The 16,625-nt window shown below is 30.5% G+C and overlaps 1 protein-coding gene across 10 annotated transcripts; it reads right to left on the bottom strand.

Annotated features, from left to right (window-relative positions):
* Positions 1 to 9,853: 9,853 nt before the first annotated feature.
* On the bottom strand, positions 9,854 to 14,571 carry LOC101219909 (probable inactive poly [ADP-ribose] polymerase SRO3). 10 transcript variants are annotated; one of them, XR_004214428.1, is made up of 9 exons: positions 13,501 to 14,571; positions 13,170 to 13,411; positions 12,957 to 13,075; positions 12,737 to 12,839; positions 11,893 to 11,987; positions 11,334 to 11,822; positions 10,851 to 10,947; positions 10,301 to 10,489; positions 9,880 to 10,096 (listed from the first exon to the last, which is right to left on the bottom strand). XR_004214428.1 is itself a non-coding variant. In XM_004148352.3 (4 exons), exons 1-4 carry the CDS (start codon positions 14,439 to 14,441, stop codon positions 12,744 to 12,746), a joined length of 1,398 nt encoding a protein of 465 aa, XP_004148400.1. In that variant the 5' UTR covers positions 14,442 to 14,569; the 3' UTR covers positions 12,526 to 12,743. The 10 variants fall into 10 exon arrangements, 1 of the variants encoding a protein (XP_004148400.1); XR_004214426.1 differs by having other exon boundaries at positions 10,301 to 10,947; positions 11,334 to 11,436; positions 11,689 to 11,822; XR_004214429.1 differs by having other exon boundaries at positions 11,689 to 11,822.
* Positions 14,572 to 16,625: the final 2,054 nt, after the last annotated feature.

Below are 16,625 nucleotides of genomic sequence, written 5' to 3'. Positions count from 1 at the left end.
ATCAACTTCATGTGTGATTATGAGTAAGAGTGGCCTTATTAAATACAAAACCTTATTCTTTTTTGTCACTGTCATACAACAACAACATTCATAAATTAAATAATAACACACCAATATTAGCAGTGGGTTTTGTATACAAAATGAGACCTAACTCCATCTACCTTAATTTAACTTCACATTCATATTTTATTGCCATTAAAAACTCATTTCTCTAGTCTAATTTCATCATTTTCTTAGCTAACATAGTTGCATGAGAGTTACGTAGTATCCAACATACTGTATTTCGATATTTAATCACACAAAAATAAGATTCAGCTATTTTTAAAGACACCTTACTTTTTCTGTAAAAAAATTATTAAATTAAAACAGTGACATTGCTATTGAAATTAACCATTTAAGTCTTAGTCTATCAAACAAAATCAATTTAAAAATATTTTGACTTAGATAAATGTTAGACGAATAACAAATAAGATAAAACTATTTTTAAATATAAAAAAAATCAATAAAAAATATTTATAGATGGTATCAATATATCTGAATTTATTTTAAAATATTTTGAGATATCTCGTTCTTAAAAGGTTGTTTTTTAATTAAAAGAAAAATGGATAAACTATTTATACTTACCAAAATCACACATAAATTAAATATTTTGATAATTTTTTAAAAATTATTTTTAGAAAAAAGAAAGCAGATTTTGGTTGTTGTTGTGATGAACAAAAAAATAAAAATAGAAAATGGAGGTGGGGAGGTGGCACTTTCAAAAAGAGAATCAATGGGTACAATTTTCAAGGGACACATATACACAAATTTCCATCACCAAGAAACTATTTCGAGTTTAGATTCCAAGACGTGGACCAATTATATTTCAATTCTTTCAACACCTCTTCAACTTAATTTCTCTTTTGGTATATCTTTATATATTCATCTATCTCGTTAAATTATTCGGGTTATAATTTATCGTGTGATAACTTTTTGTTTATATTTTGATTTTTTTAATGTGAATGAGATACAAAGATAAGTGCAGTTTGAAATGTACAAAAACATTATTCATATTTTATTTCCACTCTCCATTGACATTGTATTATGCGATCATTTCCAAATTCATTTTTATATACCATTAGAACGATAAATTGAGTTATGAAGTGATCTTGAATTAACACGTTAGGAAACCATAAGTCTATGTTTTGGATATAGATTCGTTTAATAAAGTTTTTAGCATAAATTTCAACTCAACTTAACTTAACTTATATGGAACTATATCTCTTTAAAAATTAGCAAAAATTTCACTAGACTATAAGCTTTGGACGGCTTTGAGGTGTCCAAGATTCTCAAATTCGAATTATGTGGTAAATAAAGAAAGGAAGGTAAGATGAGAAATAGTTAAAAGAAATTTCCACGTGGAGAAAAGTTGAGGTCAAATCAGAATGAAGAGCGAAGGGTGGTGGTTTAGTCCAAATTTCAAAGCCTATGTTTTGGGCAGATATGGGTTATATAATGTTATATCATATTCCTCCTCCCAGGCTCCCACGTCCTTGGTGTGGCTATAAGCCAAGGCCACTACTTTTTGACACACCATATGGCCATATGTTTGTTCTGTGGAGAAACAGAGAGCAATGGGGGTGAAAAGATAAAAGGACAGATTACACAATCTGCATATATCTAAAATTTGTATTTACATTCTCAAAATTAAACTTTCAAAACCGTTATAATTTCACGTTCAAAATTTACTATAACGATTGGTCATTGTTTTGGAAGTGTTTCTCCAATCTTAGAATGGAAGAAAGCTAATTAACTAAACACTTGGTGATGTATATCTCTTTTGGAAGAGAGAATAACAAAGAATTGTATTGTAAGACGATAATAATTAAACACAAATCTCAACTATCCAAAAAGCACTTTTGTGAGGGTAAAAAGCGATTCCAAACATATACATTATTTATTAACCTTTTGTTTTGTTTTTTCTCTCGTCATTTTATTGTATAAATTAAAAGGTGATGTTGCTTGGTTGGCCTGTACTCCACCTGGCCACCAATGCTCATGAATAATAAATACATATAACTTAACTTAGCAACGCTTCAACACCAAGCAATTGCAAGAAAAGAGCAAACCAAATCTACAATAATGACAAAATTTCTATAAATTAATTCATTATGAGATCACCCTTTCTTTCACACAATCACATACATAGAAATTTTTTATGAAGAAATATAAAGTTGTCTACAATGATCAAAAAGAGTAAATAGTTACTTAGATATATATGAGTATCAAGTTTGACTATAAAGATTATCAAGAAGAAGAAAGAAAAACTAAAGTGTTTTAGATATATATGAGATTAATTCAATAATAAATTCAGATCTGCTAAAGTAATATTTCTAAAACGGTAATAAAACAGTTTAATTAAAAACTAAAAAAGATGGTTTCATTTCATCTTCCCCACATTCCATTTGCTTTTGGAAAAAGTTGATTGACACAATGGTTGTCACACTCACACACACATATATGATAATTCTAGTCACTTCTCTCTTTACAAATTTGCATGTCAATATCATCTACAACATATATGCTCAATTCTGTTACCCTCATAAACATTATTCATCTTTTTTCTCTCTCTCTTTTGCCTCTTCTAATGGTCGCAGCAAAAGTTGACGCTCTCAAATCCCAATTCCTCCCTTTCAAACTTTTCCAATTACATACGTATATGGTTCACACATTTCGTCGATCAGGGTGGTGGGCGCTCCACTTTTCGTCCCCACCAACCAGCAACAACACCACGCCTACTACTCCCCTTCCTATGCCCTTTATTACTTCACCCCAATCAGCCCTGATCAGTGCCTGGACATGACGACACTCCGGCCCCCCGCCGGAAAACAGAAAGGTGGAGATTGTTTGTAAGGTGATGATGAGGTTTGTTGTTTGGGATAGAAAAAAAAAAGAATGTGGAGTTGTGTGTCCGGGCGGCGTGGTTCGTGTGTCCGAGCATTTTTGTGATCGGTCAATTCTTTGTTATATCGGTCCCGTAGCCAGAGAGAGTGTGTGTTGTAGTTAATGTTATTATTATTGAAAAGGAGGGTGTGGGTATTGTCAAATATCAACGTCACTTGTCAAGATATTTTCGTTTCCATTTGAGGGTTATAACACAGATTTCATATTGTCACTCTCTTCATAAATGCTTTCAACTTCCACGTGGCATCACACACACGTTATTTGTTATCATCAATTTTGCCTCATTTTGTTATATTTATAAATAACTTGATCGTATATAAATTAAACGTATACGTGTGTGTGGAGTTCAAATCTCATACTCTATGTGAGGTAAGAAAAGAAAAACAAATTGATTTTTTAACGTCAAGAAAAGGAAATAGTCTTCCTATTTATCAGTACGTAAGTCAAATTAAGGGTGTTCATAGAATATTTGAAAATCGAATCGATTTGACCGATCCAACTGAAACTAATTACATGCAGTTTAGTGCGGTTTGTGCTATATTAAAACTGTTTTTTATGCGGTTTAGTTTAGTTTGATAGTATTTTTGTGGTTCGAGATTGTTAGGGATTTAAAACAAAAAGTCAAACTTGATCAAACTCAATACTTTGATTGCTTGAGATTCTCTCGGATATAAATCGAATCGAAACCAAATCATATATATGGTTTGGTTTTAATTCGATTTGACACAAACATGTGGTTCAGTTCGATTTCATATGATTTTTTTTGCATTTTGTGGTTTTAGTTTGAAATCGAACCGAACCAAACCGTGAACACCCTTAAGTCAAATATTATAAAAAAAAATACTTGATTGTTCATATATTTTATATTTGTTTTTATTTGATCCTTAGATTTCAAAACACTTACCTTAACTAAAAGTTTAAATTTATTTTAATTTAATTTATCGTTGAAATTTAAATTTAGTCTAGAGATTTCAAAACTTATACTTCTACCAAACTTCGTTTCTTTTAACTAAAAACTAGTTTTATTTTCATTATAGTTAAATTAAAAATTTAACTCCATAATTATTTTATTCGTGTTTTGGAGTGTTTGGTTTGCATGGGACTATTGAAACATTTATAATTAAAATGAATTTTCTCTCATTGAAAAAGGATCCCATATTACTCGTAGTTATAAAAAAGTGTATATACTTCTTTTATTTATTTACATAATAGATCTATCATTTTGTATTTATTTATCAATATCGAAGTTATTGATATGATAAAGAATAAAGGAAAGTACGTAATATAAAGAGGCCAGAGAATTATAAATAAAAAAATAATAATAAAGCAAAAATGGGTTTTATATGGTTGTTTGAATTGGAAAATCCTATTTAATCAACATAGTACTAATTAATAAATAAAATAAAGTTTATTTTATAAATCAAAATGTTGAACTTCAACATATACTTTGGACTGTCACTCTCAATATATTTCTAACACCACATGAATCCTCCCTTAGAACAAACCTTTCAAATAATTTCAATATATATACTTTCCATGAATTTCCCGTTTTTATAATTTTTATAATTTTTATAATTAATATAGTTGGTTATTTAAATTTATAGTTAATGGAATAAATTCAAAAGTAAAAAAGATAGAGCTAAATTAAAAGTGAAACTTTTTCACCAAAGTAAAATAGTAAAAAAAATATAAAATTAGTGGGTGTTATATATTTTCTTATGTTTGAAATTAAAAAGTTTTTACTTTTGACAATAAAACCCATTTGAAAATGGAAATGAAGGTTGGAATGAAATAAGTCCTCTCTTGCTTTTGTTATATTCATGTCAAAGATTAGTTAATGCTTCCAAAAGTTAAAAAAGAGTTTTTAAAACTATCTATCTTAAAGTTATGTAATTTTTAATTAAAATAACAATATATTAATGGATGGTATTTTTAATATATATACTTAAAGATAATTTAATTCACAAATCAACCAAATTGTCCCAACTTTTAGGTCATTTACCTCAATTAACAAATTAATTTATCATTAAAAAAAATATGTATATATTTCTTAAGAAAATAAGTTGGTGGAAATGAAAATAAAAAAGTAAAGAATGAAAAGAGGCCGCGCCGCCGTTGCCACAATCTGAAAAAAATTAGTATTAAAAGTGAATTTGGGTTGTGAATTTGGTCAATTCTAATTCTATTTAATTCTTTCTATGAAACTTAATCAATGTATTTTAATAACTAACAAACATATCAATTTGTTCAATTATGTATGTATTTTTACGTCTTATTAAATCTTTGCGTATAGTTTTATTTTTTCCTTTATCCCACGAGGAAATGCTTCATCTTTTGGTCTTAATTATTGCTCAACTTAATGCCAAAACAGAATAAGATTGTAGTTTAATTTAGGTATGATCATAACTAAACTTTATTAGAATGTTGTTTTTTGATCCGTTTAATTAAGCACGGTTCAATTACAACCTACTCACGTAAAACATGTTTTTTTCTTAATTCAATAAGTTAGATTGGTTCAAAATTCCTATTCCACGTGTAATATATTTCTTGTAAATTTTGGTAAAATGGAATTTATGAATGAGACTTTTGAATTAAATTTATGACAAGTAGAATTAGTTTCACTAGGAAAATTCTTCAAGAATTAATCAACTTTGGTTATATTTAAATGTCACTCATACTCAATTCTCTATATTAGAACTTGAGAACGTTCATCTAGAATTCACATTTCAAAAAAGTATTCAAAAGTATAAAAAACAACATCATATAATACAACATTTAAGAGGCAACTTTGAAAAGTGACCATAGATTGAGAATATTCTATCGGTATAAAGTATAATTTTGATTTTAATTAGACGACTTCATTCTCATTGAGTCCTACTTTCAATAAGTAGAAATAATTGCTAATAGCGTTGTTGACAATTTGTTAGAATTGATATAATTCGTTAAAAGGTGGCAAAGAAAACGATGGTCATGCATAGACGAGATGATTCAAATCTCCTATAACCAAAGTACTCCATAAATACATACATAAATTGACGAAAGAAATCTAAATTTCAACTTGCATTTATGGTTTACGAGGACCAGAGAATTAGTTTAACTAAGGAAATGAAAAGGTCAATATAATTAATTACTTTGATTTTTATAGATTGTATTTGTTACATGATGAAATTGGATTCATGAAAAATAATTCATACTAGTTTTTCAAATGAAGAAATTATTTAATTTAGTGAGATATTTTCTTTTAAAATTTTAGTTTATTCTATCATTTAAGCTTTTTAAATAAAATTAGGTGTGAGTAACAACTGTTGATAAAAATGCAAAATTACTTATGTGAACTTCGCTCATATTTAATTCAATATATAGAATCAAAAGAAAAATATCAAGAAATTGCTTTATATTATAAAGATGGATGAAAAAGGTAAGTTCGAAAGGTGAGAATAAGTTGAGAATATTCTATTGGTATAAAGTATAAATTTGAAATTAGAAGGGTTCATTCTGATCTTATTAAAGTCATACTCCAATACCAATAAATATTTTATTATGATTCCAAAATGTGTCAAACTTGTTGTGTTGACACTTTGTTAAACCTCATCTCTAACATCGTGACAATTTCTACTTTACTATGCTAAATTTAAGATTAATTGAAATCGAGTTACGAAAATTAAACAAACTTTTAAAATAAAGGACAAAGATAATATTTGAATAAAATGTTCACTTAGGATAATCATTGGTCGATCTGAGTCGATGTTTTGACTAAACTGACACTGTATCGACTATGATCGACTTAGTCTAGTGTTGAAACTGACCCCACCGTAGGTTGGTCAGTTTAAGTTTTTAAAGTTTTTAAAAACCGTTATCGATTAGAATTTTTTTCAAACCAACACCAACCAAATCCCTCTTTATCTTCAATAGACCACCTTACGTTCAATCGATTTTGGTCGACTTGATTTTTAGGTCTATCATGTTTACCCCTAGGGATGTGTTGTCTATGTTCACATGGTGTGTGGAAAGTTTCGGTACTATTTATTGAGGAAACTAAAATGGTAATTTACTCTCCCAAACTTTAAATATATTTTTTAGTACTATAGTAGTACATATCACTTTTATTTACTATGCGTAACATGTCCTCAACTAATTTATTGTACATTTATTTTATGGACCTACTTAATTCTTCAACGAAAACAAAAATAATATGAATATATTTTTTTTAATATTATCGTAGTACTAGAGATTTTCTCCAACCCCTTTAAACAACGATACATTTATGCAAGATGTTAGCTAGGTTGAATACAACTAAGGTGACGCACAATAACATAAAGTATAGCTTGTGAATTGCTCATACTTTAAATACTTGAACTAATTTCTTCCGTCTAAACTCTCTACAAAAACTTATCTATTATAACAAATTATATGAAACTTGAATTAATAAACAAACTTATTGTGGAATATTTTTAAAGACACATGAAATTTATCAAAGTTATTAAAACTTTATGGAAGAGGTTTTAGGTAAGTGTAACATACATATAAAAGCTTAAACAAAAAGATACGTCATACATATTTCCACCCAAATAAAAGAAATCTCTATTTTTTTTTTTTTTTTTGTTCAAATGATCCTTTGAATATAGATTTTAGTACACACAAAACTTATTAATTCGTTTTAGACATATATCAATTTATATCTAATTACTGAACATGTAATGTAACTTATGATTTTTTTAGTCCAACGGTTGAAAATCATCTATACAACAAATTTGAGTATTAAAATGAATTCTGATAATGGTTGGAGCAAAAGCATTAGGAGGAAATTGGTAATCAATTTTTTATTTCTAAAAAGGTAAAAATTTATGAGACCAAGTGGATGAAAAAAGAAGAAGAGATATTTGTATTTATTTATTTGATGAAAAAGGAAGTGATAAAAATGGGAAAGGAAGCCACGTGAGCAAATGTGTGTGACGAATGAATTGCCACGTTGGTCAACTCCAATAACAAAGAAAAAACAATAATAACCCAACAAATTGGGGTTACCTTACCTCTCTTTCTCTCTACCGTACAACTCATTTTATTTTCTAAAACTTTAAACAATGCCTTGTTGGCCATTCAACTTCAAGCATCCCCTTCCAACTTCATTTTGCTGTTGGATTGCCTTTTTCTTTTGCCTCTTCTTTAAAATCAACTATTACTTCTTGCTTTTTTTTAAAAAAAAAATAATTTTATCTGATATTTATGTGAGATGTGACAAATTAAATATATATATATTATCATGTTAACCCTAAGTCAAATTGATTAAGTAGCCTTTTTTGTAATGGGGAGTGGATTAGTTTGAAAAAATGAATGCACTTATGATAAGATCATCCATCCACACCTTTACACCTTTTCACTATAGATTATTAATTTAGTTTTCAACTTTTAAAATTGATGTACTGATCTTACGGACTCGAAGACCCGAAGAATACAAAATTAAAAGTCTAGAAATTTATTATATACTTTTTAGAATTTTCTGAAAATTAAGATGTTGTTTTCAGAAAATTAAATCATATTCTCAGCAAAGGAAACCGATAGAAAATTTTAATTTAAGATCAAAGTAAACATAACATGTACTCTTATTTTTGAAATGGAAGAATCAAATCAGATGTCTTTGCTTCATTCATCGTACCCAACAGAAAAGAAAAAAGAAATCTGTAAAAGACTGGAAAAGAGAAAGAAGATAACAGTGATAAAAAAGGGGAAAGAAAGAAAAAAGTCAAATATGATTTTGGGAAGAAAAAGGGTGTGGTGATTGGCAATAATAATAGTAATAATCATTGAGAAGAAGAAAAGAGACAAAATTCCAGGTCTTGTGGATGACAATACCTAAGTTAATTATATAATATGATTTGATTTGATCTCCAATTATGTAAATGCTTTCTACTGTTACCATTACTGCTACCCCATCCCCCCACTATTCTTCTCTCTCTCTTTTTAATAGTTTTCAATATTTAAGTCATTACTAAGCAAAGTCCCTTGACCTTGTTGTAATTTACTGAATGTGCACTAAATGATGATTTATAATGAAGATGCATAGGATATTTGAATGTATAGAAGAAAGAATCAACAAGAAAACAATTAAGTTAGTTTGAAGTTCTGCTAATCTACAACTCAAATGATATGTATACAGTAACATTCCTCATACCTGATCGAGACCGAGGGCAAGAGATGCAGCACTGTTTGATCCTTGACTTGTGGCTCGCCTAACCCAAATCCCCGTTTGAGTCTCGAGTCGAGTTTTTCAATCTCAAATCTTCTTATTTATTATTAGTTTTTAAAAGAATCTCAAATCTTGGAGTTTTTTTGTTCTCATTTGAATCTAAATATGGGAAAATTTTAGTCCAGCCTTCTTGAGTTAGAATCCAAAGTTTTTACATTTTCAAGGCCCACTATACATACACACAATGGTTAGTGGGTTTAGTTTTGACCAAGTCAAAATCTGTCTATAATTTTGAGAATGAAGAAAATTTCTCGACTTAATTAGGAAGATGGCAGCGTGAGGTTCTTTCTTGAGACTTTGAATAGTAGGATTCTATTTGAGAAAATATTTACAGCGATCATATATGCTAGCAGCATGGTCTCGGTTTTAGACAAGTCACATCTTTCTTTAGACTACTACCCAAGTGGAAGAAATCTTTTGTTTAGGTCTAAAATGGACGTAAATGATGTGTTTAAGCATTTGTGATAAAGCATAGTACATGCTTACGATAAAAGAACGATGGATCTTCTCACTTATTGGAGTTCAAGCTTTTGTGCTTGTTTATGATTTAACCTATCTTCTTCTAAGATCGCCAATGATTGAGATTTTCTTTCGTTTAGAAAATAAACAAAATTTTTCAGTATCTTGAAATCCAGCATTCTTTTATATAAATCAACACCCAGTAAGTAAAACAAAAAGAAAAAACGAGCACATACTATAGAATTCCCCCTTTTTTCACACATCATCAATATCAAGATGCATATAAATACATATAAACGATGCTAATATTCAATAAACTGTAGATGTTTTTCGGTATACCCGAAGGTCAAGGAAGCTAAATATGGATAAGTGTTGAAGATCATGGTCTATTAAGAATTTACATTTTCAATATTAAAAAGATGGTGGATTTGGATTTGGATTTGCACCAACCTGAAAGTAAAAGTAAAACATAACAAAGAACGAATTTTTTAGACATAAACTCATTTTTAAAACTTCACAACAAGAAAGTTGAAGGACTCAAGGATGAAACTTGTAATTTAATCAAATAATAAAGAGTGTTCTCTTCTGGAATTAAATATCTCAGTAAGAAAAACGTGGGATTACTCATCACGTGTTATATGAACATGAACATACCTTCTACCTTTTCGCTATTAGACACAGTGAGTTGACAGCATCCGACAACGTGTTGAATATGTATCCATGGTGTTCAAGTAGTGACTAAGCTCCAAATCCATTCTACAATGAAAGATGAAAGGCATTTGTTTCGGTCAGCACCTTGGCAACTCGGACACTCCTCTCCAAAGAGCATCAGCTCGAGACAGACTGCATGAGTTGAAGAAATGGGTGTCATATACAATGTTGTATCAATACATGAAAGTTGAGGGAAAAATCACTTTACACGAAAAATTATCCACCAAATATCATTGACTAACGAAAGAACAAGCATCTTCATGTAATAAGAAATTCCAATGTTTCCAAACAGAATAGTGCACATGAATTCTTCCTCACCACTAGGAGACTGACATCAAGAAGTTTGAACTACATAAAACGAGCTAGTTTAAAAATAAAAAAGGAAAGTCTAACAATAAACAATTACAACTATACAGGGTCAGCAATAGCAAAGAGCTAATGATAATTACGCCAATATTCTATAGAAATGAAATATAAAACCACCCTTCGTTACCAATTGTTCAGCTAACATCTAACTTATCCAGATAGTTGGCATGGGCCCCCAACCAGTCTCAACAATCCGTCCTGTAGGCTGTCCCCATCTTTGCAGCCTGCGAAAAACTGAGTAGTAACTTACAAGTAATTATAAGCCCCAACATTAGAATTAATAAACAAAATAGCGAGTGCTGATCAATTTGTTCCTGGTACCAGTTATTCTGCTTGTCCAATCCATAAATCCAGTATTAATCAAATTTTCAAAAGGAAGATGAAGAAAATCAATGCCTGAAGGACTAAGCAGAATCAAACCCTTATTTCAATCTCAAGTCCAAATGCATACATTTTTTGTTAGCATACAATCCAAATCCCATGTGTCTGCATGTCAGATGTCTATATTATAAAAAGAATAAAAAAGGCAAGCTACAATAAGCTATCATTAGAGATGAGCTGTTCGAATGAAAGATAGTCATAAAACGAAGTAAGATGGAAAAGAAATTACAAAGAGTTCCTCCTTGGCCCTAACAAAAATGTGGCCACGAACATATCGAGGGAAGGAGTTTCATGAAGAATCCTTGAACTGTAGCCATCCCAACTATCTTCCTCTGTATGGAACTATAAATGTCAAGCCACTTAACTTAGAAAACCCCAAAACTCAAAACAGTGAGAAAAAGGAGATCTGAGTTCTAATACTGTAATAGTATTGAAAGTAAAACTATTTGAAACGTGATATTAATAGTTAAGAGATTTACAAAAAGTAAGACCCTACAACAAGGGAGAAACTAGATATTTAAACAAATGCATGTGTGAAAATTGAAAAACAGAAAAGCAAGAAGATAATAAAGTGATTTTCATACCCGTGGGATTCCATACCAAGTGATTTTCATACCCCTAGAAGATGGAAACAAATGATAGAACTAGAAGGAAACATCTATTATCCCTTGCGCCTAGCTGTACTTGAGGGAAAATCATCCTCGCCAATAATTTCCAGCTGAAGAACTTACAATCAAATTCACAACCAACTTCTTCACAAACCATTTTGAATTAAGTAAGATACTTACAGAAATTTCGAACCATCAGTTCTTTCTGATATCAGTATCTATATTTAAGCTCAGATACCGGAAGGCATATCAGTTCCATGTTTTTCTGCATTTCACTATTAGTGAGTGGTAATCTGTTAGATCAACGACGTGGCTTCCAAAATAATTCTTACATCAATCATAAAAACAACCCAATTGCAAATAACATGTGTTGGAAACTAATGCCAACCTAACAGGCGATCAAATATAGAAAAAAGACATCCTCTAGGCAAAAGTGTAATGTAGACACAGAAGGATAACTAATGGAAAAGATCGATTTAACTTCTACATGTTTCAAAACATGTGAAATATAAATGAAAACGAATGGCGATGGCCTCTCACGGTGTTTGTAATGGTACTCAATAAGGATTATAAAACTATTTTCTAACTTCAGTTTCATAAAATACCTCTAAGAAATTCCATAGTTTCTTTAAGAAAGATTGATGGTTTAGCTTGAAAATTACAAATTACAATGTTGGAGAGGAGCCAGTCCAATGGAGACAGACTTGAGACTTTTTCAGGCAAAATCCATAGAGTACTTTGAAAATTACAATTTCATGGGCAATTCAAACACTCTTTTTGTAGAATTAGAAGAATATATTGGCATACAGTAGATAAGCAATCAAGAAATAAGATGATCTCTCAGAAAATCTCTGCATATAAGATGTATTTAAGGAAAAATTACAAATGTTTTTCTAATCTTTCTACTGTATATTGAGCTTTCTTTGCTAAAACTACTTGTATAGTAACATTGACAACTTGTTATATGAATAGTAAAGCACAATTATTGAAATTCCAAATGCTTCCAAATAAAACTTGGAAGAACCTCATTGTCATCCACGACTTTCACGAAATATGGATAGAAGCATCTGATCTCCAGCAATTGATCGTAACCTTTTAACAAGAACATCTTTTGCCAATTGTCCAACCTGCAATTGTCAAAACACACACTGCTAAGTTAGCATCATATTATGTCCCATTAGTTAAAAGGCCGATTCCATATTCTTATGTTTTCCTTTCGTTCTATCCTTTTAGTGAATGCTAACCTTAAATTTCTGAAACAACGTCGCAACTTCTTGAACTTTAGAGGGAGGCAGGGAATTCCTCATCTTCGAAAGTAATTTCACAAGGGGATACTTTGTCTCAGTCGATTCTCTCAAGTTACCTGGAAAAATGGATCAGCCAGAAAGAAAATAATAATAATAAAGAGATGGGAGAATGGATCAAATAAATGATCCAAATCAAAAAATAATAATTACCCGGCAGATGAGATGTTGATTTGAAGCTCACTATATATTCTGGTAAAATGTGTCTGTTCATATTGCTACACCATACAATATAACGTTTTGGACATGTTGGATCATCCACACCAGTGTCGAACTCTGTACTCGAAGGATGGGATTGTCGAGATCCTGCTCCAACTTTTTCCATGTTCCCCAATATAACTCGACATAAAATCATATGTTTAACTCCATTGCCATCGGCCTCCGATAGCTTAGAACTAGGAAATGAAGTTGAACGCAGTTTGAAAATGGTGAGAAATCATAATAAAAAAAGAGTATCTAAACTTAAAGAACAGCCAAATTTTACCTTAAATGGGGCAAACCCAATGGAGATAAATAAACTCCAATGCCATGGGTGGTATCAGAAGCAGGAATCTGAACTGGCTCTCCGAACCCATGAGCCAAAATTCCGGCTAAAGTTTTTGCAGAAGCTCCATACCATGCATAAACCATATTAGATACACCACGAGCAGCCGTTGTAATCTCATTTTGCTTCAGAAACACATCGAGACGAGCTTTCTCCAGTGGCCCCGTTCTGGTACACCGATGAATTGCGGAGATTGAAAAGGTAGAATCAACTTTTTTCATTGAAGGGAGAAGGGAATTGCTTACTAACGAATACCCACTATCCCCTTCATTCAGCACCTTCGTCTTCGGCCATACAGAAGTTTCTGAATCATTCATAACGACACGAGGAATTTTCGATGCCTTCACTTTCATATGTTCATTACTAGAACTGACTTCATTTTCTTCCATAGTTTCCCTCTTTCTCTTCCCGGATTTCCCATCAATCGTAATCGAAATTTCAATTTTCGGACTACAAGAAATCGGGGAGCTATTCGTCGTCTCTTCCCCAATAAAAACTTTAGGGAAGAAACACTCGCCCTTATCATCGATCCAAGCAACCGATCTCTGTCTACCAGTGTCTAAATCAATCTGCAACATCCTGTACAAATCAAATAAGTACTTCGATCCATCAATTTGCAACTCCACCGCTGGATTCCGGTCAGAGAAAGCCGTTCGCAAGATTTCAAGCACTTGGGTAGGGAAATCAACCCAAGAACTATGGAAATAGAACATAAAACGTGAAGGTAACCCACTTCTCTTGAAATTGGAGTAGTTGTGAAGCAGAGAAAGAGGAGAATCGGAGGAGGAAGAATTTGTAGGGTTTCCGAGAGGAGATCGAACTTCAATTGACCCCAACATCTTCTTCCTCAATTGTTCATGCACGAGTAACTTGGAGGCCATGGATTCTACTAGTTTCTGAGATCGAAAGCCGGCGCTGAAATTTGCTTCGAAAGAACCAGTAGAATCAAGACAAAAGAAACAGAGCTCGCCGGCATATGTATCCGTTTCCAGTCACCAAACAATATCAAATTACACATATACCCCTACGAATTGGGAAAGTCAAAAGTCGGTTATGGAGAATAGAAAGCTTTAAGGAGAGAAGGGTAATTGAGTAATTTACTAAATCGCCGATTTGGCAGATGCTTGTGAACGTGGAACGCCGGTTCAACGAAGCTTCGTCCGGTGAAGAAGACTTACTTGGGAATTAAGTTAGCGACTTCTATTATTATTATTACTAAAAAATCCACGTCATTGAGGGCTTTGGATGACTTTAATATTGATTCGGCCCACGTAAGACTTTTATTATTATTATTTGTTATTTTACCTTCAAAATATCTACCTATATTCCATTTTAGTTTGAATTTGAACTCTTTTGTGATCATTTTGAATTAATATGTTAGCTTCCTCTTTTTTTTTCTTTTGGTTTTGTTGGATGACAACTTTTAGGAATTTTTTTTCTTTTCAAAAGTTAATTTGTGATGGGAAATCTATGAACTCAAATTGGTTCACGTGGTTGGTTGATTCAAGAAGTTATGAACTTTTTTTAGTATCCTTAGGAGTAAATACTCATCACATCCATATCTTGACGAGTTATTAAATGATGTAGTATTTTAATTTATAGATTTATACCATTTTTCTTAAAAAAATATCATTTATATACTAGAGTAGTATGATATATATACGTGGTCATTCTTTAATATATAAATCTTTTTTGCTAGTTTTATTTTGAGGTTGTAATGCGTTAAATATGTTTAGGTATATAGAGCAATAACTTCTCCTACCAATCACATTGATTTTGGGTAGTGACTCTATTTTGTTAACATTGACAACTCATTACTTGATCATAACCTAAAAATTGACCAAACAAATTTTAGTGCATTTTATTTTATTTTGTTAATTTTTAAAACTTTTTTAATAAAGAATTAGAATATTGAAAATATTAAAAACATTCATCTGTTAAATTAGTCAATAAAAATAAATTAAGAGGGATAGGAAGCTAAAATTATTATTATTTAATACTCATACACAAATTAATAACTTTGTACATTAATTTGGTGGGAATACCTTTCTAGGGATATGGAAATGGGAATGGGATTGGGATTTCCACCCCTCGTCTCATTCTCCATCCTCTTCGGAATTTGCAATTTAACAAAATCAAAAAGTATTCCTATTTGTTTTTTTCTATTTTCTTTTTCTTAGAAAAACTACAAATTATTAAATCTATTTTGAGTTTCTTTTATAATTAAATACTTAGTTCTTCACTAAATATCCAGAAAATAATTAATCTAACAAAAAAATTTAATTACCATCTAAAATTAGCTATCAATTTTACATAAACTTCTATTGTTTTCTTTATTTGATTCACTTCAAACTATTATTCTCACGTTAAATCGAGATAGTGTCTTATAGCATCAAATTAATTAGTCACTTATTTCTATTGTTTTTATTGAATGAACAAAGTTATTTTGTTTTTAATTTTAAAACTAATTTCAGTAGTACAAAGGTTAATCTTCCAATCTAAAAACGGGTTAGAATTTTTTAAAACTAATTAGAATTTATTTGTATTATGATTTTTTTGTGTAGATTTTTTTATTTATCTATTTAGTATCGACTTGCAATGTAATCAAACTTAATAATTCAATCGTATATATAAGAGTAAACTCAAAATTATGATAATTAGAAAAAAAATTATACAAAATAATAAAAAGAAAAAGAAGAAATCAGGTGGAGTGAATAAAAATAAATAAAACAATTAAAATCATGGAAAAAACTAAAAAATATATATATTTTTCTTTTTCCATTTATTATATTTTTAAAAACAAAACAAAAAAAGAAAAAGAAAAAAAAAACTTTTGACTTTCTTTTATTCCATTTATTATATTCAAATTGCCTTCACGCGGAAACAATACATTTTCATTAAAAAAACGTAATAAAAATGATAATTGTTGACAAGGACAAAAGAGGAAAGGAGGTGGAAACCTTGTGCTACTTTTGAAATACTTGAGGGTTATTTTTCGTTGAGTCAATTTTGGTCACCCCTTTAGTTTCAATTTAATCTTCCTTCTTTTAATGCCTTTTTACCCT

The sequence above is a fragment of the Cucumis sativus genome, chromosome 2, assembly GCF_000004075.3.
Source record: "Cucumis sativus cultivar 9930 chromosome 2, Cucumber_9930_V3, whole genome shotgun sequence".
NCBI classification, from domain to species: Eukaryota; Viridiplantae; Streptophyta; class Magnoliopsida; order Cucurbitales; family Cucurbitaceae; genus Cucumis; species Cucumis sativus.
The sequence above is the reverse complement of the archived record's forward strand: the minus strand, read 5'-3'. Positions and strand labels throughout refer to the sequence as shown.